This window comes from Mesoplodon densirostris, chromosome 18 (assembly GCF_025265405.1).
Source record: "Mesoplodon densirostris isolate mMesDen1 chromosome 18, mMesDen1 primary haplotype, whole genome shotgun sequence".
NCBI classification, from domain to species: Eukaryota; Metazoa; Chordata; class Mammalia; order Artiodactyla; family Ziphiidae; genus Mesoplodon; species Mesoplodon densirostris.
Window position 1 is genome coordinate 57941229 of NC_082678.1, and position 25436 is coordinate 57966664.

The 25436-nt window shown below is 35.0% G+C and overlaps 1 protein-coding gene across 8 annotated transcripts in view; it reads left to right on the plus strand.

Moving 5' to 3' along the window:
- BCAS3 (BCAS3 microtubule associated cell migration factor) overlaps positions 1-25436 on the plus strand; it is a 581795-nt gene that overhangs the window by 172862 nt on the left and 383497 nt on the right. For all 8 annotated transcript variants that reach the window (XM_060081385.1, XM_060081386.1, XM_060081388.1 and 5 more), the window contains exon 13: positions 6390-6483. In XM_060081385.1, the coding sequence (XP_059937368.1) occupies positions 6390-6483 (94 nt within the window). The remainder of the gene's footprint in view (positions 1-6389; positions 6484-25436) is intronic.

Here is a 25436-nt window from a genome sequence, read left to right on the forward strand (position 1 = left end):
AGCACAAAGGAATGGGGAGGAAATGGAGCTATATTGGAGCAAGGAGCTATAATTTATTGCAATTAAGTGTGGAATTAACATGTAATCTTGTCTATACAGCACCTTATAGCCTGTACAGTAACCACTTAAGAAATTAATTCAAGATAATATCTTGATATTAATTCAAGAAGATAAAAATAGTAAACATTAAAAATAATTGTTTAACACAAAGGAAGAGGATCAGAGCAACAACAAACACCTGAGACATAAAAATAAATGGAAAATGGCAGACCTAAATCCAATTATGTGTGTAATTATATTAACTATAAATGGACTCAAGTTAAAAGACAGTGATTGTCAGACCAGAATCACTTTAGATTCAAAGACATAATTGTTTCAAGTAAAAGGATGGAAGAAATGTACCATGCAAACAATAACCATAATAGAATTGGAATGGCTATATTAATATCCGATAAAAGACTTTAAGTCAAGAAATATTGCCAGAGGAAAAGAGGGACGTTTCATAATGATAAGAGGGTCAATGTAATAGGTAGATAAGACAATTAATAATGTGTAAACACCTAACAAAATAGTGCAGCAAGCATTAAACAGAATCGGACAGATTGAAAGAAGAAATTCTAGCTAACATTTACAGTTTGAGATTTAAATACTGTGCTTTCAATAATTGATGGAAAAACTATACAGAAAAATTTTAAAGATTTAGAAGACTTGATTAAGACTGTCAACCAACATGACCTAAATCTTCCCCCAAAACCTACAAAAGTAAGATTGTTTTCAAGAACATCTGGAACATTTTCCAAGATAGATCATATGATTGGCCATAAAACAAATCTAAAGAATGGAAATCAATAATAGAATGCAATTATGAAATGAAGGAGTCTCCAGGAAATTAGAAAATATTTTGAATGCAATGAACATAGAAATAGAACATATCAGAAATTATAATTGCAGCTATATTATTGAATAATGGGAAAATTACAGCTTTAAATGGTTATAGTAGAAAAGAAAAGTGGTCCTAAATTAACAATCTTAGCTCTCCATTAAGAGATTTCAAAAACAGCAAATTATAACCAAAGCAAGACAAATGAAGTAAATAATAGAAATATGACCAGGAGTCAACAAAATAACAAAACAGTGAAATGATGGGGAAAATCCAAAACTGGTTCTTTGAAAAGATTAATAAAGTTGATAAATCTGATGATACAGCAAATGGGATTGTTTTCTTAATTTACTTTTTAATTTGGTCTTTGTTAGTGTATAGAAACGAAACTGATTGTGAGTGTTAATTTTATATCTTGCAACTGTTGAATTGTGTGTGTGTGTGTGTGTGTAATCTGTAAAATCTATTACAGAGGTAATTTTCTTTCTTTTACAATTTGTATGCCTTGTATTTATTTTCTTTTTCTTTCCCCCCCCCACTTTTGGTCTGGTTGCTATGGCTAGACCTTATAGTACTATGTTGAATAGTAGTACTGAGAGTTGGCATCCTTGCCTTTTTACTGATCTTAGAGGAAAAGTTTTCAGTCTTGCCCATTGTGTGTAATATTAGCTTTGGACTCTGCATATGTAACTTTTATTGTATTGAGGTAGTTTCCATGTATTCCTAGTTTGTTGAGTGTTTTTATCATGAAAGTGGTTGAATTTTGTCAAATTCTTTTTCTGCATTGATTGAGATCAATCAATCATCTTTTGTTCTTCAGTTTGTTAATGTGGTGTATTATATTAATTGATTTTTGTATGTTGAACCATCCTTATGTTCCAAGTATAAGTCTCACTTTTCTTGGTGTATAATCCTTTTAATGTGTTGAATTTGGTTTGATCCTGTTTTCTTTTAAATTTTTGCATCATTATTCATCAGGGATATTGATTTGTAGTTTTCTTTTTGTCTTTCTCTTGTTTTGGTCTCAGGACAGTGAGGGCCTCATAGACATATCTTATAATCCTTTTTATTTCTGTGACATCAGTTTTAATGGCTCTTGTTTCATTTCTAATTTTATTTTTATTTTTTTTGAATTTTATTTTTTTTTATACAGCAGGTTCTTATTAGTTATCCATTTTATATATATTAGTGTATATATGTCAATCCCAATCGCCCAATTCATCACACACACCCCCGCCACTTTCCCCCATTAGTGTCCATACGTTCTCTACATCTGTGTCTGTATTTCTGCCCTGCAAACCAGTTCATCTGTACCATTTTTCTAGGTTCCACATATATGCATTAATATATGATATTTGTTTTTCTCTTTCTGACTTACTTCACTCTGTATGACAGTCTCTAGATCCATCCACATCTCTACAAATGACCCAATTTTGTTTCTTTTTATGGCTGAGTAATATTCCATTGTATCTATGTACCACATCTTCTTTATCCATTTGTCTGTTGATGGGCATTTAGGTTGCTTCCATGACCTGGCTATTGTAAATAATGCTGCAGTGAACATTAGGGTGAATGTGTCTCTTTTTTTTGCAGTATGCAGGCCTCTCACTGTTGTGGCCTCTCCTGTTGTGGAGCACAGGCTCTGGACACACAGGCTCAGTGGGCATGGCCCACGGGCCTAGCCACTCCGCGGCATGTGGGATCTTCCTGGACCGGGGCACGAACCCGTGTCCCCTGCATCGGCAGGAGGACTCTCAACCACTGCGCCACCAGGGAAGCCCTCGCATGTGTCTTTTTGAATTATGGTTTTCTCTGGGTATGTGCCCAGTAGTGGGATTGCTGGGTCATATGGTAATTTTTAGTTTTTTAAGGAACCTCCATACTGTTCTCCATAGCTGTATCAATTTACATTCCCACCAACAGTGTAAGAGAGTTCCCTTTTCTCCACACCCTCTCCGGCATTTATTGCTTGTAGATTTTTTGATCATGGCCATTCTAAAAGGGAGGGGATGGAAAAAGGTATTCCATGCAAATGGAAATCAAAAGAAAGCTGGAGTATCAATACTCATATCAGGTAAAATAGACTTTAAAATAAAGAATGTTACAAGAGACAAGGAAGGACACTACATAATGATCAAGGGATCAATCCAAGAAGAAGATATAACAATTATAAATATATATGCACCCAACATAGGAGCGCCTCAGTACATAAGGCAACTGCTAACAGCTCTAAAAGAGGAAATCTACAGTAACACAATAATAGTGGGGGACTTTAAAACCTCACTTACACCAATGGACAGATCATCCAAACAGAAAATTAATAAGGATACACAAGCTTTAAATGACACAATAGACCAGATAGATTTAATTCATATTTATAGGACATTCAATCTAAAAAACAGCAGATTACACTTTCTTCTCAAGTGCGCATGGAACATTCTCCAGGATAGATCACTTCTTGGGTCACAAATCAAGCCTCAGTAAATTTAAGAAAATTGAAATCATATCAAGCATCTTTTCTGACCACAGCGCTATGAGATTAGAAATCAATTACAGGGAAAAAAATGTAAAAAACACAAACACATGGAAGCTAAACAATACGTTACTAAATAATCATTTCTAATTTTAGCTATTTGAATTTTCTCTCTTTTTTTGTTAGTCTAATTAAGGGCTGTCAATTTTGTTGATTTTTTTTTAAAGAAAACAAACTCTTAGGGATAAATGAAAACAAGGAGGTGAAAGACTTGTACGCTGAAAACTATAATACATTGTTAAAAGAAGTGAAAGAAGATACGAAAAGTGGGAAAAACATCTCGTGCTTGTGGATTTGAAGACAATATTGTTATATCCATAGCACCTAATGTGATATTAAATGCAATACCTATGAAAATCTCTATGACACTTTGTGGCAGTAATAGAAAAAAACCATCGTAATATTCTTATGGTATCTGAAGGGACCCTGAAAAGCCGAAACAATCTTGGAAAAAGAAAAACAACACAACTCTGCCTCATTTCAAATCATATTGCAAAGCAATGGTAATTAAGATGACGTGATACTGGCGTAAAGATAGATATGTAGACCAATGGAACAGAATAGGGAGTGCAGAAATAAGACCATGCATATGCATCCGAAAGATTTTTGACAAGGTTGGAAAAAGCTCACAGTGGGGAAACGGCAGTCTCTTCAACAAATGAGGTTCGGAAAACTGGATAGCTACATGCAAAAGAATGAAGTTGGACCCTTACCTTATTCCATATACAAAAATGATTATAGATTATAGACCCAACCATTAGACTGGAAACTATTAAACTCCTACAGGGAAACATAGGAGAAAATCTTTAGGACATTGGATCAGGCAATGATTTCTTAGATATTAAACCAAAAGCACAGGTAACAAAATAAAAAATAGACAAATGGAGCTACATCAAACTTTAAAACTTCTGTGTCTAAATGGAAAAAATCAACCAAGTGAAAATGCACCCTATGGAGTGGGAGAAAATCATTGTAAATCATATGGCTCATAAGGAATTAATATGTAGTATGAATAAGGAGTTTCTACAACTCAACAATAATAATAATAAAAAATAACCCGATTAACAAATGGGCATAGGACTTGAATAGAAATTTCTCCAAAGAAGATGTAGCGATGTCCAATAAGCATATGAAAAGATGCTCAACATCACTAATCATTAGCAAATCAAAACCACAGTGAAATATCACCTCCTACCTATCAGGATGACCACTATCAACAGAACAGAATTTAACAGTGTTGTCAGAAGATGGGGAGAAGTTGGAACCCTTGTGAACTTTTGGTGGGAATGTAAAATGATGCAGCCCTTATGGAAATCAGTATGAAAGTTTCTCAAAAATTAAAAATAGAATTATCATGTGATCCAGTAATCCCACTTCGGCATTTATATGCAGAATAATTCAAATCAGGATCTTGAAGAGATATTTACATACTCCTGTTCTTTGCAGTGTTATTCACGGTACCTGGGAGGTGGAAGCAATCCAAATGTCTATTGCCAGATAAATGGATAAAGAGAAGTGTGGTATATACATACAATGTAATAATATTACACAACCTTAGGAAAGAAGGAAATCTTCTTACATGTTACAATGTGGATGAACCTTGAGGACATTGTGCTAAGGGAAATAACCAGTCACAAAAGTACAAATACTAAATTCTTCCTTTTATTTTGAATATCTAAAGTAGTCAAAATCATGGAAACAAAATTAAAAGGTGGTTACTAAGGGTGGGAGGAGAGAAGAGGAAGAATTAGTGTTTAGTGGGTATAGAATTTAAGTTTTGCACGATGAAAAAGTTCTAGAAATCTGTTAGATAACAATATGAGTATACTTAACAGAACTGAAGTGAACACTTAAAAATGGTTTAAGTGGTAATGAAAAAAATCTACAGACAGAAAAATGATCAGTCTGCAGCTTAACTGAATTGCAGGTTCTAGCCAGAACAATAAGGCAAGAAGATTAAAGCATTAAGATAGGAAAGGGTGACAAATCAGATGTTTCTATATAATGGATTGTTGTAATGGTTGTAGTACTGTATAAAATCATTGAATTGTAAACATAAAATAAGTGACTTTTATGGAATGTAAATTATACCTCTGTAAAGCTTTTTACTCTAAAAGAAAAATGAACTTTGCCAGTGTAGGACTACTTCCTGGATTACTTCAGATTAAATTCTTTATGTCGATCATGATCCAATATTGGTACAGTAGGTTTTTCCTTTGCAACATTAGATATGTGAAACTTTTTTGTTTCTTGAGTTAATTACTTGCTTTGTAAAACGAATACATGTTATTTTAAAACTTTTTTCCTTAGGGATCATTGAACAGTGTACTCACAATGGGCAAATTGTATGGACTGTAAATTGTATTTCAGTATGCTTAGTAAGAAAATGAAGGGGAATAAATTTGAGATACAAAACTGCCTGTTCCAATATACTTTTGCTTGGTAATATTTTCAAAGAAGTGATGTGTCCATCTAAAATCTAGGAGTTAGATTAAAGTACAAAAGACCATAACTTTTGTACTTTAAGTAAAAAATATTTCGATAATTCCTCTAATATACGGCTGTTTGTTTGTATTTAACTTATGTTGTTTTTCACTGTTCTGTTCCAGTCATGGCCAAGAGTTTTTCAGCAGGCCATGACACAATAAGAACTCTTGTTCCTGTTCTTAGATGAAGCTCTGCATAGCTGATTTTATGCTTTTCGTTTTTTTCTGAATCGACGCTTCAAGAAATTATTGTCTCTGTCATGTACAGTCAAGTCAACCAACTGTTTTTAGAGGTTATATGATTGATCTGCTGGGGACATGTTACATCTTTTCCTATTTCTGAAGTGACATTCTCACCTTGTATTGCCAAGAATAATCTTCAAGTGTGGCAGAAACATGTTATTTGGTCAGGGATGCAGTGGTGTAGCTGTGTGTATCTTCAGGCTCAGTAGTTGGTTAACTTCCATGTACCTTCTTCCTTTTTGTAAAGGTGCTTGTGAGTGAGGATTCTGACAGCGATGGCATCGTGGCCCATTTCCCTGCTCATGAAAAACCAGTGTGCTGTATGGCTTTTAATACGAGCGGTATGTCCTCCCCCCACCTCGCCCCCATTTATGTTACGGGTTTTCCAACCAAGTTTTTGGAAATGGAAAATATGAAATATATGTGTTAGTGTATGTGAGATAAGTAAATAGTTTTCAGTAAGTGATTATTGAATGAATGGATTTATAATAAAAATTTAGAAACCCTCTAAAGATTAGTTTTACTCTGAGCAAAGTTGTGATTAAGTAGTAGCAGTAGATAAATAATAGTAGATAAACAGTGCTGTTGAGTTGCATTAATTTCTGTATTATTAGTAAGGCAAGGACTTCAATATTCGAAACTACATATGTATGTGAATGGCATTTTCTCTGTAACTTCAAGTTTCTTTTTAACAATACAGTGACAGATGTACTGTCACCCTGATTAAACAGGTCTTCACATTTTAATATAGTGTGTGTGTGTGTGTGTGTGTGTTTGTATTTTGCTGAACTGTTTGAATGTAAGTTACATACGTGATGACATTTCACCCACTATGCATTAAGCATGCATTTTCTAAGAGTAAGGCCCTTCTTGTACTTTATAGCCAAATATTATATTATATTCAGAAAAGTCACACATTATATTATCTAATATCCAAGTCATAATTTAAAATTTCCCAATTGTCTCAAAAATGGGTTCTCTAACTGCTTCACATCAAGGTCTAATTAAAGTTTACTCCTTACATTTTATGTCTCTTTAGCTCCTTTTAATCCAATTTATTACTTTCACCTTTTTCCCCCTAAATTTCAGTGTCCAGAGCAGTTATCTTATCCAAACTCTGCATTTGTCACATATTTTTTTCATTATAATAATGTTTTCCTTATTCCCTAAAAGGCTTTTAAATACATTCAGGCCTAAAGATTTTTTTTTTAAACTTCCTAAGTATTGCTGTCTACATCATTTCATCCCAGCAGGAGACATATTATATCAGGCTCTCTTGCAATTTATGATACTATGTTTGATCACAAGAATAAGTTAGTGACCCATCAAACATCTACATTTTGCAAATAGGTTGTCTTGTGGAGATTAGCAAGTGCAGAGTGTTATTTTGGCCTCATTTCTGAAACAACTTTTTACTAAATAGTTTTGTTACATTGAAGGCTATAGAATGGTGGTTTTTCTAATTCTATCATATTTTCTGTATTGATTAACTGCTGTTATTCTATTAAAAAAAAGATTTTTCTCTCATCAACCATAAATGAACCATACTTCTCCTATATGCAAAAAACAGGGCAAAAATGTAATACTTTCTCTTTACCAATTTTCATAGTTAGGAATTGGTTTAATACGTGCAGTGGTGGAATTCCACTTCAGTGAACTTATTTTGTAAATACTTTGATTATGAATAAAATATAAAATTGCTCTTATGTTTTCAGAGCTGAAACAATCTACGTAAGTTTGCAATCTTTTCCTTGCTTGGTGGGTCTGAAGAGGCTGCCATTTTTATCTTATTCTGCAGAATATTAGGTAAAATTGATGGAAAGGCCCATCTTTCCCCCCTTCTTTTCATCTTTTCAGATAAAGAATGATGGTAAGAGGATAATTTAAAGTATTTTGAATAATTTTCCTCTGATTATCTTAGGTATTTTCAATAGAGAGGAAGATTTTGTAGTAATTGTTGATCATTAGGATTGATTTAATTAATGAAGACAAAGATTTATTGAAATATTCTGAATGTTGTGAGAATTAAGTTAAATTTGAAGAAACAGTCTGGAAGTTATGTCACTTATGGCACTCTACTTGGAGTAACTAGCATGACTCATTTTGATAGTCCATCTGTTATGTCAGATCTCCTTTGTATTAATGTGTATTTCATATTGCCATAGTTAGGGTGCTTCAGAAGTCTGAAGCTGTATTTTTTCCTGTCTGTGAATTTCCATTGTTACCAGAACGTCTTATATAACTTAAAGAATGTTGTAGTTACCTCTATCATTGTGTCATTGTGTACCAGTTTTCATAGTTTCAGAATGTCATATTGTTGGAATATTACAGTATGTAGCCATTTCAGATTGGCTTCTTTCACTTACTAATATGCAGATATTTAAGTCTCTTCTGTGTCTTTTCATGCCTTGATTGCTCATTTCTTTTTAGCACTGAATAATATTCTATTGTATGGATGTATCATACATTATTTACCATCTGTATATATTATTCATTGAGCTGTCTATATCTTTCATCCATTTTTTAATTGGTTTGTTCATTTTTTGATTGTTGAGTTTTAAGAGTTCTTTGTGTATTTTGGATAACACTCCTGTATCAAATATGTGTTTTGTACATATTTTCTCCCAGTCTGTGATTTGTCTTCTCATTCTCTTGAAGTGGTTTCTGAAAATCAAAGTATTTGATTTTAATGAAATCCAACTTATCAATTATTTCTTTGATGGATCTTTTCTTTGGTGTGTTATGTAACACTTCAATACATATAAATTGACATTCTTGTACTGTTGTATTCTTAATTTGGTCTCACACCAAATCTTGTAATTTCTTGGAGGGAGGAGAATTTTATGAGAACTATTTTATGAGTTTTAGGATCTCTTACAGTTCTTCTTGAATCTAAAATAGAGCTTCTTAACCTGGGTCTGAGAGGTCCATGGGTAATATTTAGATAGTATGTGAACCTAGAAAGAAAAAAATTCATCTTTATTTTCTTTAACCTGTAATGAAAATTTCTTTCACTTATGAATATGTACAATAAACCACTGAAATACTAGCTTGCTTGTGAGTTTGTGAGTAATAGAAATAATGGATATTTTCATATCATTTTGATGTTATTTATATAATTCTCTAAATAATGCTTATGGTTCAAAATCATGGTAGAGCCTATATTTTAATATATTAATAAAAACATATTCTACCACATGTCAATTTTTATAACCCTAAGTGTTTTACTTTGTCTTTAAAAAAATATTATTCTGAGAAAGAGGTTCCTAGGCTTCACCACGTTGCCGAAAAGGTTCATGGCACTAAAATGTTATGAGCCCATTCATGCTTGGTGTGATTTCACCTATTTAAACTAAACACATTGGAAGCTAGACTTCATTCACAGTGGCTGGTTCAGTCCCTACCCATGGAGTCTGCTGGTGGCATAGGGACTTTTTTTAAAAAAGGAAGATAAATCCTTTGGGGAGTAAGGACAGTGCTAGGAGGTGAATGTTAACTTGGTCTTCTGCTTTTGGAGAAAGTTCTGAAAAAGGAAGTCAGTTCTAAATTGGAACCAAAAGATGATTAGGAAATAATGATTCAGTGCCTGAGTATATAAATTAATATTAGTTGAATGAATGAGGCAAAAAAAATATGGCACATTTGACATAGATTTTGAAGCAGAGGCTATACAGTGGACTCATCAGTTTGTTATGTGGCAGATTTATTTTTCAATGTGTCATCATTTCTGCAAAATTTTATAAAATGCTTTGTATCTGTGTAAAAATTTGAATTAAATGGAGGGTTCATAATTCAGCAAGCACTCACAAAATTGGTTTGCAAAATCTTTTATAGAAGCTGGTAGACACAGATTTAGTGCAGTTGCTTACAATTCATCTTAGTTATTTACTGTTCATCTCTAAAAATTTTTGCCATTCAGAATATGACTTTTATTGTTTGAGTATGAACAAGTGTGTACATAAAATATTCAATTCTCAATGATTTGAAAACCTTGATTTTATTTTAGCTATTCAGTAGCTGCACAACGTCTTAGAGAAAGGCATTGCGCTCAGCTATGGCTGCTAATTATTATGCAGCTCCTATCAGTAGGTGACATTTTATTTTGCTTGTCTAGTTTCTGTATCACTTTTCTTGTTTTATCCTAACACTCTCGGCTTCAGACATACACACAGACATATGAAATACTTGAGGCAAGAGGCTCTTTTGCCATTGGTAAATGCATGGATACCTTAGTAGTTATTTTTTTTCCTTGTAACTTATTATGTAATACTTAAAAATATTTTGGGGAGATCAAATGTATTTTCTATCAAAATTTAAGTTCTCTATGAATTTACTTATAAGATGAGGCACTTTTCTGTTCTCTGGCTAAGTTATTTCTGTTAGCTTCTGAACTTTCATTAATTGCTATTTTGTACAAAGGCATCTAATTTAAAAGGCCCTTGCCATAACACTTGTTTTGTTGTTGTTTAAATAGTACCTTTTCAAAATGTAACTTTGTAAATCCTCTAGTAATACCCCAATTTTTCCTTACATGTATCCAATATATATTTCAAATTTTATTTATATTCAAGTTGTAACTAACCCTCTAATAATTCTCTATTTGGTTAAAGGCATTTTCATTTGGTATGTAATGTGGCCAGTAATAACAATAGTGCTTGTTGAAGTACTTTTAATGGGCATAGGGAAGTTCACTTAAAAAAATAAGTGAAACAAAACATATAAGAAAAGTTGATTGCCTGTTTTTTGTTTTTAAACCTGATTTTCTCTAACTGGTTTCCCTGTATATATGTATCACTGTTATACTTTTATTTAGAGAGGCTTTTTGTGTGTGTGTGTGTGGTACGCGGGCCTCTCACTGTTGTGGCCTCTCCCGTTGCGGAGCACAGGCTCCGGATGAGCAGGCTCAGTGGCCATGGCTCACGGGCCCAGCCGCTCCGTGGCATGTGGGATCTTCCCGGACCGGGGCACGAACCCGTGTCCCCTGAATTGGCAGGTGGACTGTCAACCACTGCTCCACCAGGGAAGCCCTTAGAGAGGCATATTTTTAGCTGCCAGAATTATTACCATGTCCTGTATATCAAAATTCAAGAACAAACCAGGAATGTTGTCCCCCTCCTGAGAAATTTTAGAAGCAATGTACATGATGGAATAACACTGCAAAGTGAATTAAGGAGAAAATGTAGGTTGTTTGACTGGGTGGCATGCAGTTCAGCCTTGTATGGGACCTATTCAGAAAAGAAATTAAGGGATACCACTAAATAGAGCTGTGAAACTTTCAGTTCAGCAGCTGCATTCAGTTTGTTTTTCAATTTCTCCTTCCCATTCTTGTTTATTAGCTGTGACTGAGTGCTGAATTAAAACAAATATTTTAATGCCAACATTTATGATTTGGTTAGAAGAACCGGAGAGGCATGCTTAGACCTAGGCAGATTCAATATGGGTGGTGTAAGTTTGTTGCTTTCAATCATTTAGATACACGATGCGTATATTTTCTATTGTATTTTCAACCTTTTCTAGGGAACTTCTTTTAAAATTAATAAGCTATTTTTTAGAGCAGTTTTAGGTCCACAGCAAAAGTGAATGGAAAGTGCAGAGAGCTCTCGTATTCCAGCTTTCTCCCATCCCCCCCACCCCTCAGGCCTAACCAACAACCTCCCACGCTAACAGCATTCCACACCACATTGATCATTTTCTTACAGTTGATGAACGCATGTTGACACATTATTATCATCCAACGTCCACAGTTTACATTAGGGTTCACTCTTGGTGGTGTAATTTCTATGGGTTTTAACAAATTAATATGAACATGTGCTCACCATTATAGTATCATACAAAGTAGTTTCACTGTCCTAAATGTTTTTCATGAAATTTGGGACTTCTCAGTCATTATTTCTGCCTCTTTTCCCCTCTTCTTTCCTTCTGGGACTCCTGTAGATTCACCTCCTCGATAGTATCCCACAGATCTCAGAGGCTCTGTTCATTTTTCCTCGTTCTTTTTTTGTCAAGCTGGATACTCTCAACTGATTTCTTCTGCTGTTTATATCTGCCTTTCGAGCCAGCCCGTCTATTGAATTATTCATTTCAGTTATTGTAAATACTTTTCTACTCCAGATTTCTATTTGTTTCTTTTTATAATATTATCTCTTTATTGATTTTCCCTACTTGGTGAGACATTAGTCTCATACTTCCCTTTAATCCTCTAGACATGGTCTCTCTGTATCCTTGCTAGCATTTGGTAGTCTCATCATTTTCTAGGTCCTCTGTAAGATATGTGATGTGGAAATCTTTTTTCCCAGTAAGAAGTTTTTCCTTTTGTATTTTTAATAGGGTCCTTTGCAGAGCAAAATTCTTTACTTTTTGTGAAATCCACTTTTTCCTATTTATTTATTTATTTATTTATTTATTTATTTATTTATTTATGGCTGTGTTGGGTCTTCATTGCTGAGCGCGGGCTTTCTCTAGTTGTGGTGAGTGGGGGCTACTCTTCATCGTGGTGCGTGGGCCTCTCATTGTGGTGGCTTCTCTTGTTGTGGAGCACGGGCTCTAGGGTGCGTGGGCTTCAGTAGTTGTGGCACACGGGCTCAGTAGTTGTGTCTCGCAGGCTCGAGAGCGCAGGCTCAGTAGTTGTGGTGCACGGGCTTAGTTGCTCCGCGGCATGTGGGATCTTCCTGGACCAGGACTTGAACCTGTGTCCTTTGCATTGGCAGGCGGATTCTTACCCATTCCACCATCAGGGAAGCCCAATTTTTTAAATAATTTTTTAATTCATAAATTTGGGATTATGCTATACATTTGTGAACTTTTTTTAAAAATTTTATTTACTTGGCTGTGTCGGGTCTTAGTTGCAGCACTCAAGATCTTTGTTGCAGCATGTGGGATGAGGGCTTTGTTGCGGTGAGGGCTCTCTCTAATTGTGGTGTGTGGGCTCCAGAGCATGCATGCTCAGTAGTTGGGGCATGCAGCCTCTCTAGTTGTGGCGCATGGGCTCAGTAGTTGTGGCACATGGGCTTAGTTGCCTTGTGGCATGTGGGATCTTAGTTCCCTGACCAGGGATTGAACCCGTGTCTCCTGCATTGGAAGGTGGATTCTTAACCACTGGACCACCAGGGAAGTCCCTGTATTTATATTTAAATTTATTATCCCCTTTGTGTTATTTTAGGTTTATAACCAGGTTTAGGTCATGGTTTTCCCCTATTCTTTGCTACTTCATAATTTTTTCAAGATACTGTCCTTCCTCCATTGAATTGCTTTTGTACTTTCCTCAATAACATACTTCTGTTGGCTATTTCTGGTTTCTCTGATAAAGATTACTTTTTTAAAGGATTTTTTGATTGACAGTATCTGTATTTTGCTCATAATTTTGAGGAATATGTCAACTAGATAGTTTAGTTCAGTGGTTATTTTTTCTTTCAGCAACTGTCAGCTCTCTTTCTTTATTCACAGCTTTTGGCATTATTAATCTTAATCCTCTTGATTAATCGGGTACAGAGTTGTACTTTTGTGGGGGTGGTATTCTAATGTGTCGCGTCAGCTCAAATTGAGCCATTGAAAATTTTTCAAAAGGTTGCTGAGTTCTCCTTATCCTCACCTATCTTGGACCCCTCTTCCTCCTGCTGTTCTGCTCAAGGTGAGAGCAGCTACTTTTACTTATTGAACTTTCAAATAGTGTTTTTTACAACTTTATTATGTTCTTCATCAGGTTGTTATAGAGCAAGAACAATAGCCTCTTTTGATTTTATAAATCCATCCCGAAATCCTGCTCACTGGTCATTTGACATGTAAAATGTTCTCTATGATACTATGTTTAGACAATAACCTGTGTACATGTACTAGTCATCTCGGGCTGTCAGAATGCAATACCATAGGCTCGGTGGCTTAAACAACAAATTTCTTTTCCTACAGTGATTGAGGCTGGAAGTCCAAGATCAAGTTTCCAGCTGATAGTTTCTACTGAGGTGTTTCTTCCTGGCTAAGAAATAGGCACCTTCTCGATGTGTCATCACATGGCCTTTCCTTGGTACAAGAGAGCAGGGAGAGAGAGAGAGAGACAGAGAGAGAGAGAGAGAGAGAGAGAGAGAGAGCGTGAGCGGTCTCTGTGGTGACTCTTCTTACCAGGATACTAATACTGTCAGATCAGGGCCTCACCCTTATGACCTCACTTAAACTTAGTTACTTCCACAGAGACCACCCCCCCACCCCCCATTCCACATATAGCCACACTGGGTTTTTAGCATTTCAATATAGGAATTTGGGGGCTGTACAAACATTTACTCTATAACAGTATGTATGAGAATCGTTCAGTTATTCTTGTTTTTAGAAAGTCTTGTTTGATCACAGCCTAATTCTAGGTTATTCTGTTCAACTGTGATTGTTGTATCATACTCCATGTTTACTTCCATTTTAAGATATTCACATATTTTGTAAGAAATGTTAAATGTTAATGATACTTCCATCTTTCAACAACTTCCTTATTATTGAGTGTATTGTCGAAAAGTATTACAGCCTGGTACAAGTTTACTGCTTCAACCTGATCAACATTTTTCTTCCCATATTTGGCCATTCTAGTTATTTTTCAGCTCCTTAAACATATTACATCATTTTACCTCTGCCTGGAACCTTCTTTTCCCTGGCTCTTATTTATCTGTTGAATCCCATCTTAAGTATCATTTTGGGAAGACTCACCTGACCCTATGTAAAATATCATGTCACCCCTCCATCCTGCTACTTAATAAGGCAAGCTACTTAATCTGCTTGGATCACTCACAGTACTTCCGTTTCCTCGTCAATAAAATGAGGGCTCTACTGGCATCTTAAACAATACATAAAATATACTGAGACACTTACTGAAGTCTCAGTTGTTGTTGTTTTCATTATTATTAACCTCCCTCATCCTAGTTTTTATTTATATCCATCAAGAGTATCCTTTCAACATGTTTTCTGTTAGAGGTAAGCTTTTATTTCGTCCCCAGGTATTATTAGTCTGGTAATTTTCACGTAGTTGATAGTGAGTAAGTGCACATTGAATAATTACATTAATTAATTGTCTTTTTCTATCATTATAATTATGGGAAAATTCTGGCAGGGCAGAGATAAGGCATTAATTTAATGTAATTAGTCATTTGTTGAATAAAACCAACTTACTTCCAATTTGTGATTTGAACAAGAATTGTCTCCCTCCCTCAATTGTGGGATTATTCCATGATGCCAGTTATATTAAATGCAGATGCATATCACAGGTAATTAATATTGAAATTAAATTTAAAATATCTTGTGGAAACTACATCATATTTGTGTGACTTGGTACACTAGATTGGCATATTATTAATTGTATGGCATTTGACACCAAAGAAGATATGTATATCTTTATTAATTAAATTGGAAATGTAATTAATGAAATGTAAGGAAGAAATTCTCAACTCCTTGCAATGAGCCTGACGTTTCTCAAACAGACCTGTTGTCTTTAATTTGGTAAATAATTGATCCGCCTTCCAGAGGCGTTACTTCTGCCAACTGAGTAGCCTAGAGGTGTGAAGGGCAACACATCTACGTTTTAAATAATTACCCTTCCTTGGCAGGGAAATTGCTTTTCCATCCATTAATAAAAGGAAAGTGAACATTGGGTCTCTAGTAAAGTAGATTAAACATGTACCCCTTTGGATGCTTGACTGCATCTTTAACAGACTTGAAATTTTTCTGGTTACTTAAATGCTATATATCGAAAGGTGATGGTCGTCTTGGGTTAATCATTTAAAAAGTTGGATTTTTCTTTTTTGCACAGTTTTCCCCATTGATCATAGCAAGTCGTCAGAAAAATACCTTGTCTTGATTTTTTGTTAACGTCTATGCCTCGTAGATTTATAGAATTATGTGGCTTTAGATTTTTCCTCTCATCTGACAGCTTTGGTTTATTACTGTTAGTCAGTCATACTATATCATTAACAATGCAAGAGCAGTTTGAAGAGTTTATTGCCACCCTCCCCCACCACCACCAACAAGGGGATGTTTCCGTTAGAGGTCTGTAGTTACTCTCCTGTTGTTTCATCTTGTGAAGTGATGTCTTTTACTCATGTAATGGATTGCTCCTTGGAGAATTTGTTGTCTTCACTCTGTTCATTGTGGCGCTAGGCTTGTATGAGTGTCAAACTTTTCAGGTTTGATATGCCATAAAGTACAGTAGGCACCATGCCTAGGGCCCACAATAATTTTAGGGTTCCACCAAAACGTTTCATTCCTTTTAAATGCAAAATATATATATATATATATACACATATATATATATAAACTTTTAGGTTGATAGAATGCCTTAATACACGTTTAAAACCAACAACAGTAGTCATAAAATAGCTTTTTCCTGGAGTGGTGGTGGGGGGGTGGTCCATGAAGGCAAAAATGTCCAGAGCCCACGAGAGTGCTAATCCAGCCCTGGAATCCTGGATGTCCTTTAGTAAGGAGGGGCCCTGCTCCTTCACTGCCACCACTGCCACAGCAAAGATGCTCAATTAATACTGAATGAACTAATGAAAGATGTGAATGTATACAGTGGCATACTGTGTAAAAACGTGAAGTAAATATATATGCCTGTAACACTATGGCTACAACAACAATATAGACCCAGTATTAAATTTTGAAGAAGGTAAAGAAGGATATCTGTAACCAAGTACCTACAGGCAAAGTAGCCAAGATTGAATTAAATTTTTTAAAGCACAACTTTAAAACAGTAAAGTACTTGAATATTGTTGTCCCTTCTCCTTTCCACTCTTCCAGAATGCTCTGGCCCTCCCCTAGCTTCAGGCTTGTTTCAGTTTCCTCTTTCAGATTGGTCTGTATTCTTGCCATATGTTAAATATTTTTTTATTCAGTATTTTCAACAGTACTCTGAAAACAGTTTAAGTATTTTTCAAGGATAAGCATATTTCAAAGGACATATATTAAATTCAGTATGGTGGGTGCCTATAGTGTGAAAGGATGGGAATGGGTACAGGAATGGAGGATGAGAAGGAAAATGTGAAAGCAGCAGTCTATTCAAAATTAATAAATATAATCTTAACCAAGTCTTACAAAGTCTTACCAATAGCATAGAAAAAATAAAATTATTATTTAATTAAAAATGAACTAAGTTCACTCCCCCCACCCCCATACCTCCATTATTTCATGGGAAATTTTGATTGTTCTTGTTATTGTTGTTGGTCTCTCTTTTTTCAAGTCATATCTTTTTGATGGGCTAAGAAGCCATTGTATTTGGCTATAATAGATATAGACCTATTTTCTAATATTTGCTACGTTTGCAAATATACCCAAAATGAAAGTGTTAAGTGATGACCAAATTTTATCTTCCATCTAATCATTATGTGTTACATGGTTTCTGATCTCCCCTGTTAGAACCCTGAATGAAATCTGTTATATTTTCATATATACACAGTGGAATTCATGAATAATGGTGCTTTGACCACTCATTTGGCCACGCTGCACATCTGAGACTTGTAGACCTCTTTCTTGACTCCTCACTATGTATCTGTATTTCTTATACATCCCTCTATGACTTCTATGTTCTTTCTTTATTTTTTGGTGTGTTTTTTTCCCCCATAGGGGTAGTGTTTTAACTCTCTAACTTCTCTCTTTAGCATCTTTATCTTTTCCCTCTCTTCTTTCACTGTAGATAAAAACACCAATGTTATCTTGTTCTCTCACCCTTGTTATTGTTTTGGTTCGTCTTCATTTTTATTGAACTGTAGTTATATGGTACAGATTGTACAAATCTTAAGTGTATAGCTTGGTGAATTTCTAACTATATATATATCTACAAAAAACACACACACACACATAAACTCCAACCAGAAAATTTTAAAGTTCTGTTTCATACATCTGTGAAGTACATCAAATGGCATTCCTTTGGAAATTCCTAAATTTCCAAATTTACCTTTCAATTTATATCTTATAGTCTTAATACATAAAATATGTCTTCTAAGCAGACTGATCTGTCTACCAAAATCCTACTAACCTCAATTTGCAATGTATTTTATTATGAACTTGTAGCAATGATTGTCTGTGACATTAAGTTAGTATTGCTGTGTGTGTGCGTGTGTGTTTATCTGTATCTGTGTATATAATTTTTCTTTGAGGATGGTAGCATTGTGTTGGTACATAAGAATGTTCCCAAGGTAACTGCTTTATCTAAAAATTTTACATTTTTGCCATCCTAATTACCTTCTATGTTGTGATGTTACAATTAATTATATGGTGAGAAAACTCATTAATTCAATTATGGTAGAAAACCATGTTTTCATAAAAATATTTTATCCCTGTTGTGCTTTGATATCCTATGAGTGTTTTGTGTTAATACTGTTCACTAATAGTTAGCTTTATTAAAAGTGAATGTTTAAACCAAGAATAATCAACGGAAGCTTATTCTAAAATTATATGGAGATTCAAAGGCTCTAAAATAGTCAAATCAATCTTGGAAAAGATGAGTAAATTTTAAAAACTGAAACTACCTAAATTTCTCACTTACTTGATAAATCTACAGTAATGTAGAAAAGATGGTTTTGGGTAAATATAGTCATAGATGGATGGAATAGAATCCAGGAATTGATCAAACACTTATGGTCATTTGATTTTCGACCAAAGTGTCAAGTAATTTGTTAGGGATAGAAGAGTTTTCTCAACAAATGGTGCGAGAATAGCTGGCATATCCATTTGGGAAAAAATAAACTTTTCTTTAACACCATACACAAAAATTTGACTCAAAATCAATCATAGACTTAATTTAAAACCTGAAGCGGACTTCCCTGGTGGCGCAGTGGTTGAGAGTCCGCCTGCCGATGCAGGGGACACGGGTTCGTGCCCCGGTTTGGGAAGATCCCACATGCCGCGGAGCGGCTGGGTCCGTGCGCCATGGCCGCTGAGCCTGCGCAACCGGAGCCTGTGCTCCGCAACGGGAGAGGCCACAGCAGTGAGAAGCCCGCGTACCACAAAAAAAAAAAAAAAAAAACCTGAAGCTATAAACCTTCAAAAAGAAAACAGAAGGATTATATTATTGTGACCCAGGAGGGATAGGGGAAGATTTCTTAGATAGGACACCAAGTAAACAAACCGTCAGATTGGTCTTCATTAAACCTTTTGGGATACATACGGTTAAGCAAATGAAGTGGGATGCCATAAACTGGGAGAAAATATTTGAAATAAATATATACATATATAAGTTTATATGTATTTTATAATGTAATATAAATATACTTTTAATGTATATAAAATAAATACCAAACAATTTAATATGGGCAAAAGATTTGAACAATCATGTCACAAAAGAAAATATGTAAATAGCCACTTAGCACCCCAACATCACTGATCACCAAGGAACATAACATATTTAAACCACAAGAAACCACCAAGTGCTCACTGAAGTGATTAAATTTAAAAAGAGCGGCAGTACCAAATGTTGCAAAATTATGGAGTTCACGGGAAGGTAAAATGATACAGCCACTTTGGAAAAATGTTTTTCCAGTTTCTTATACAGTTAAGTGTACGTATAACCCAGCAATTCCCCTCCTAAATATTCACCTAAGAGAAATGAAAACATATGTCCACAGAGAGACTTGTACTTAAATCTCCACAACAGCCAAAAACAAGAATCAGCTGCTTAATGGATATATAATTGTCATATATCCATATAATGGAACACTACTCAATAATATAAATAAGTGCACGGACTACTCTTACCTGTAGTGAATAGGTTTAGCAAAATACTACATGATTCCATTACATGAAATGCTCAAGTCGGCAATATTAATTCATAATGACAGAAAGCCAATCAGTGGTTGCCTGGGGCCAGGCGATGGGGTGGGGATGGACTGCAAGTGGACACAAGGGAATTTTTTCACATGTTCTCTATCTTGATTTTGGTAGTAGCTGCATAGGTATACATACTTGTCATAGCCATCAAACTGTACACTTTAAATGAGTGTGTTTTATATAAATTACACATTAATAAAGGTTAATATAGTTTAAAAATTATTCTGGCTTGTGACAAGAAATATATCCAGCCACTTGGAACAATACGGATATACATAGACATTTACCACTTTTCCTCTATGTCTGTTGGATGAATAAACTGTTGAAAGTAATGAATACTAGAATATTTACCTGTTGGATATGGCTAAAGATGTCTTTAGAAGCTTAACAATTTCATGATGCAAAATGAAAGGAAGAAAATAATTATTTAAATGAAGATGTTAGGACATTTAAAGATTACAAACTTTAATAATTTTTAAGTTTCCATCTGTATAAGTATTGATGGGGAAGTATTAAATTCACAAGAGTTAATACTAAAACATACAATTATTTTTTGAGTGGTCATAATCTGAATTCCTGTAAAGATTTCTGTATGACCCAGCATATGTCTCTTTTTGGAGAGAGTGTGAATAGCTGGTAATTTGTCTTCCAGTTCATATGTGTGTATGTGATAAAGAACCATACAATTAGGTAGGTGTTATAAATAGTATATAGCAAAAAAGGCTTCCCTACTCATGTTTCCAAGATTTTATAGCATATGCCCAGTCAAGGTTTGCTACTCTTTAATTTTGCCTTTCGGGTTAACCAGCTGACGCCCAGTTGAAAAGACTTATGTTCTTATGAGGCCGCAAAAGCCTTAATGTTCAGTCTCCAGCTACCTCAGATTTTGGAGAACACCATGTACCATCAGCAGCTTTAGTCCCCACCCTCTAATGCTAACGCTCATCTATCAAACTTAAGGCTGAGAGTGAAGGAGAGGAAGCTTCCAGATAAACATACAGCAGCGCCTAAACAGCTAATCACTCTAGGCTTCCGCTTCCAGGCCCTATAATTAGAAGTCCTTCTTTTCCTTATATTCCCAGATGACGCAAATGCTTTTTGTGGCTTGGCACCTCATCTGGGGCGTGGGTTTAGTTTATGGCCAGGCTAGAGTCTGGTTTAGTCTTCTGATGCTGCATAAATAGTTCTCAAGCCACAGTCTACTCTGTACATGTCTTTCCTTTTATGTATATCTGCTTTTTAACTTGTTTTCTAGAAAAAAGAAGCTTGTCATTTCTCCCAGCAGATGTGCAAAAGAGGAAATTATAAATTAAAAGAAAGCATGTTATTGGTATAGTACTATACTAGCTATTTCTTCCTTTCCTCTCTACTTTTTAAAAGTTAAAAAAAAATTGTTTTAAAGTTTTGTCAAAAAAGTGAGCTCATTGCTGGATTATAGAAGCCACATTCGCATGGAGAAGTGGAAAAAGAAAACTCTTGAGACAGGATACACAGACGATAATAAGGATAAATTTTCAAAGGACTAATTGTCTAAAGATTTCAATTTGTTTTGCATTTTAGAAACCAAACAGATATTGATGTCAGCTTGAAAAACTAGGAGCACGTTGAAAAGTTTTCATCTGTGATTATCTTTCATATGCAAAACAATAATAGTTTTGATTTGCTTAATGGGACTATTATTTGAATGCCAATTATGAGTAAAATATTGATATGCTAATAAAAGAAACCAAGTGAAGTTTATGTTCAGTAGATGAGTAATATATAAATATAAGTTCATCACATTTGCTGTTAGAATGTTTCCACTGAATTGTCATATGCAGAAAATAATTTTGTGGGAATGTGGAATCGGAACATAGTAGTAGAATTGTGATAATTCAAACTTACCATAACTAAGCAAAAAGTAGGAGTCAAATACTGTCCACAAAAAAGAACATGTCCCATCTTAGAAATTTATTGTTTGAATAACAACAACAATATGGAAAGAATATTAAGTATGTCAGTGACCTCATGATGATAGCTAGGCATAGAGTGGGTGGCAGTATTATATAAAATGTTAGAGATTTGAAGTAGATCTCAATAAATGACACTTTTCATCATCTAAAATGTATTCTCTTGGAAATAGCCAAGACACTGTCATCTAATATTGCTATGTTTTAATCTAATTTAATGACTAGAGCTATACCTTATATTAGCCAATAAATAGCAAACTCAAATATACTTCATCTTCCCATATAAATGCCTATTTTATCTTTCCACACAGTACTTAATATTCTTTCATAATCTTTTCTTTCAGCAAAGAAAAGTTTTAGGAATTAAAAAATATGATTCTGCTTCTGTTTCCCACAGAAAACAAATAAAAATTCTAGACAAAATATTAACAAACACACACAAATTTAAATATGTGTATTATAATCTCTAGAACAACTAGTAGAAACCAATAGACAAATTAAAATTGGATATTAAAAACAGTGAAATTATCCAAAGAATGGGAAGGAAGCAAGAGCAGATAAACAAAAATCAAAAACAAGGGTACAACTTAAAATATATAACCAACAAGGACCTATGTATTGCACAGGGAACTCTGCTCAATATTCAGTAATAACTTAAATGGGAAAATAACTTGAAAAAGAATAGATACATGTCTAGGTATAACTGAATGACTTTGCTGTACACCTGAAACTAACACAACATTGTTAATCAACAGTACTCCAATATAAAACAAAAATTTTTTAAAAAGGAAAAAAAAAACAAGGGTATAATCAGAAAAAAGGGTACAATAAAAAAATAACAAAATGGTAGATGTAAATTCAGCCCTACCCATAAGTCACACTAAATGTGAATGATGTACAAACAGCAATTAAAAGTCTGAGATTGGAATAAAAAACCCCAGAACTAGATCCCGATGACTGTCCAAAACACAGTCATTTTATAATATATTGATTGTGAAAGCAAAATAATAAAAAAGTGTATACCATGCATATACTAATCAATGCAAAACAGAAGTGGTGATATCAATATCAGAAAAAGTTTACTTCAGAACAAGGGACATATTAGGGTTAAAATGGGACATTATGATAAAAGAGGTAATTCACCAAGAACTCACAATAATCCTAAGTGTGTATGAACTTAAGAGAAAGTAGGTCTGGGGCTTCCCTGGTGGCACAGTGGTTAAGAATCCGCCTGCCAATGCAGGGGACACAGGTTTGAGCCCTGGTCCGGGAAGATCCCACATGCCGCGGGCAACTAAGCCCATGCGCCACAACTGCTGAGCCTGCGCTCTAGAGCCAGCGAGCCACAACTACTGAGCCCACGTGCCACAACTACTGAGCCTGCATGCCTAGAGCCTAGTGCTCTGCAACAAGAGAAGCCACGACAATGAGAAGCCCACGCACTGCAACGAAGAGTAGCCCCCGCTCACTGCAACTAGAGAAAGCCTGCGCTCAGCAACAAAGACCCAACACAGCCATAAATAAATAAATAAGTAAATTTATATTAAAAAAACGTTCTGATATTTAGGGAGCTTATATAACTGGGAAAAAAAGCATACTTATGATTATGCTTGGAGATGTTAACTTCTACGCAGTAATAGAACATGAAAGCAGGCAATCAATAAGTAAGGATGTTGAAGATCCAAATAACACTATCAATTAAATAAAATTGACACTGAGGGCCTCCCTGGTGGCGCAAGTGGTTAAGAGTCCGCCTGCCGATGCAGGGGATACGGGTTCGTGCCCCGGTCTGGGAGGATCCCATATGCCGCGGAGCGGCTGGGCCCGTGAGCCATGGCCGCTGGGCCTGCACATCCGGAGCCTGTGCTCCGCAACGGGAGAGGCCACAACAGTGAGAGGCCCACATACAGCAAAAAAAAAAAAAGAAAAAAAAAATTGACACTGATAAGACACACCAGGTGTTCAAGATATATCATCTGAGACATAAAACTAATTTCTTGTCGTAATGGAATTAAACTAGAAATCAATATATGAATGATACCTGGAAGATACCCAAACATTTGAAAACTAAAAAACATATCTTCCTGACACAGTAATCTAAGCTTCAACCTTAAGAAACTTGAAAAAAAAGAGGAAATATAACTAAAGCAAGTAAAATGAAGGATATAGTAGTAGAAGGTCGTTATAGCAAAAGGAGGAAGGTAAGAGAAATCAGTGAAATGGAAAAGAGAAAACCAATGACACCAAAATGGTTTCCTTGAAAAGATCTAGCTAGACCGCCAAGAAAAGAAGAGAAAGGACACAAATTTTCGGTATTGTGAATGAAAAAGTGTACTAAAGACCCTACAGACGGTATCCTTGAGTTATAGAGAGTAATTCCTCCAAGAAGAAAAATTACATTTTACATTTTAAATTAACAAAATTTAAATTAAAGAGAAATTAAATTAGTATAAATATCTAAAAATCTTTACACACACACAAAAAGGCCAACATGGTTTTACTGGCAAATTCTACTGGAAATTTATTTAAGTATTTCTTCTAGAAAATAAAAGGAGCATTCTGCAACAAGACCAGCTTTACCCTGATACCAGAAATAGACGAACACATTATTAGAAAAGAAAACTACAAATCAATATCCGTCAGGAACACAGTCACGAAAATCTTCAACAAAATTTTAGCTAATTCAATGCAGCAGCATATAATAAAGGATTTTGACCAAGGGGAGTTTATCCCAGGAATGCAAGATTGTTCCACATTTGATAACTTTTCATTATTAAAATTTACCATATTAATTGGCCAAAGAAGAAAAACCAGGTAATCATCTCATAGGTGCAGAAAAGCACTAGAAAAATTTGACATCTGTTCATTATTAAAACTCTCAACAAATTACAAGTAGAAAGGAGGAATGTCCTTAACTTGATACAGGGCATTTACAAAAAATCTACAGCTGGCATCATAACTTAAAGATTGAATGCTTTCTCCTAAAATATGGAACAAGGCATGAGTATTACTTCTCACCATTCCTGTTTACCTCAGCAAATGTAGTAAGTCAAGAAAAAGAAAAAAAAGGCGTGCGGTTTGGAAAGGAAAAAAATCAAACTATGTCTATTCACATACTGTATGTTTGGAAAGAAAATTCCATGTAATCTACATACAAACTCCTAGAATTGGCAGACTATATAGGTATGCACACATGTATATATAAATGTCAATTATATCTCTATATACTAACAAGGAAAAATAGATAATTGAAATAGAGTACTATTTATAGTAGCACTAAGAAAATATATTTATAATCAGTATGCTGAACAAGGAAAAAAAAGTCAGAGAACACACATATCAAGAAAAATGAGGTGTTGGGGCTTTCCTTGTGGTGCAGTGGTTAAGAATCAGCCTGCCAATGCAGGGGACATGGGTTCGAGCCCTGGTCTGGGAAGATCCCACATGCCATGGAGCAACGAAGCCCGTATGCCACAACTACTGAGCCTGTGTTCTAGAGCCCACGAGCCACAACTACTGAACCCACATGCCACAACTACTGAAGCTTACATGCCTAG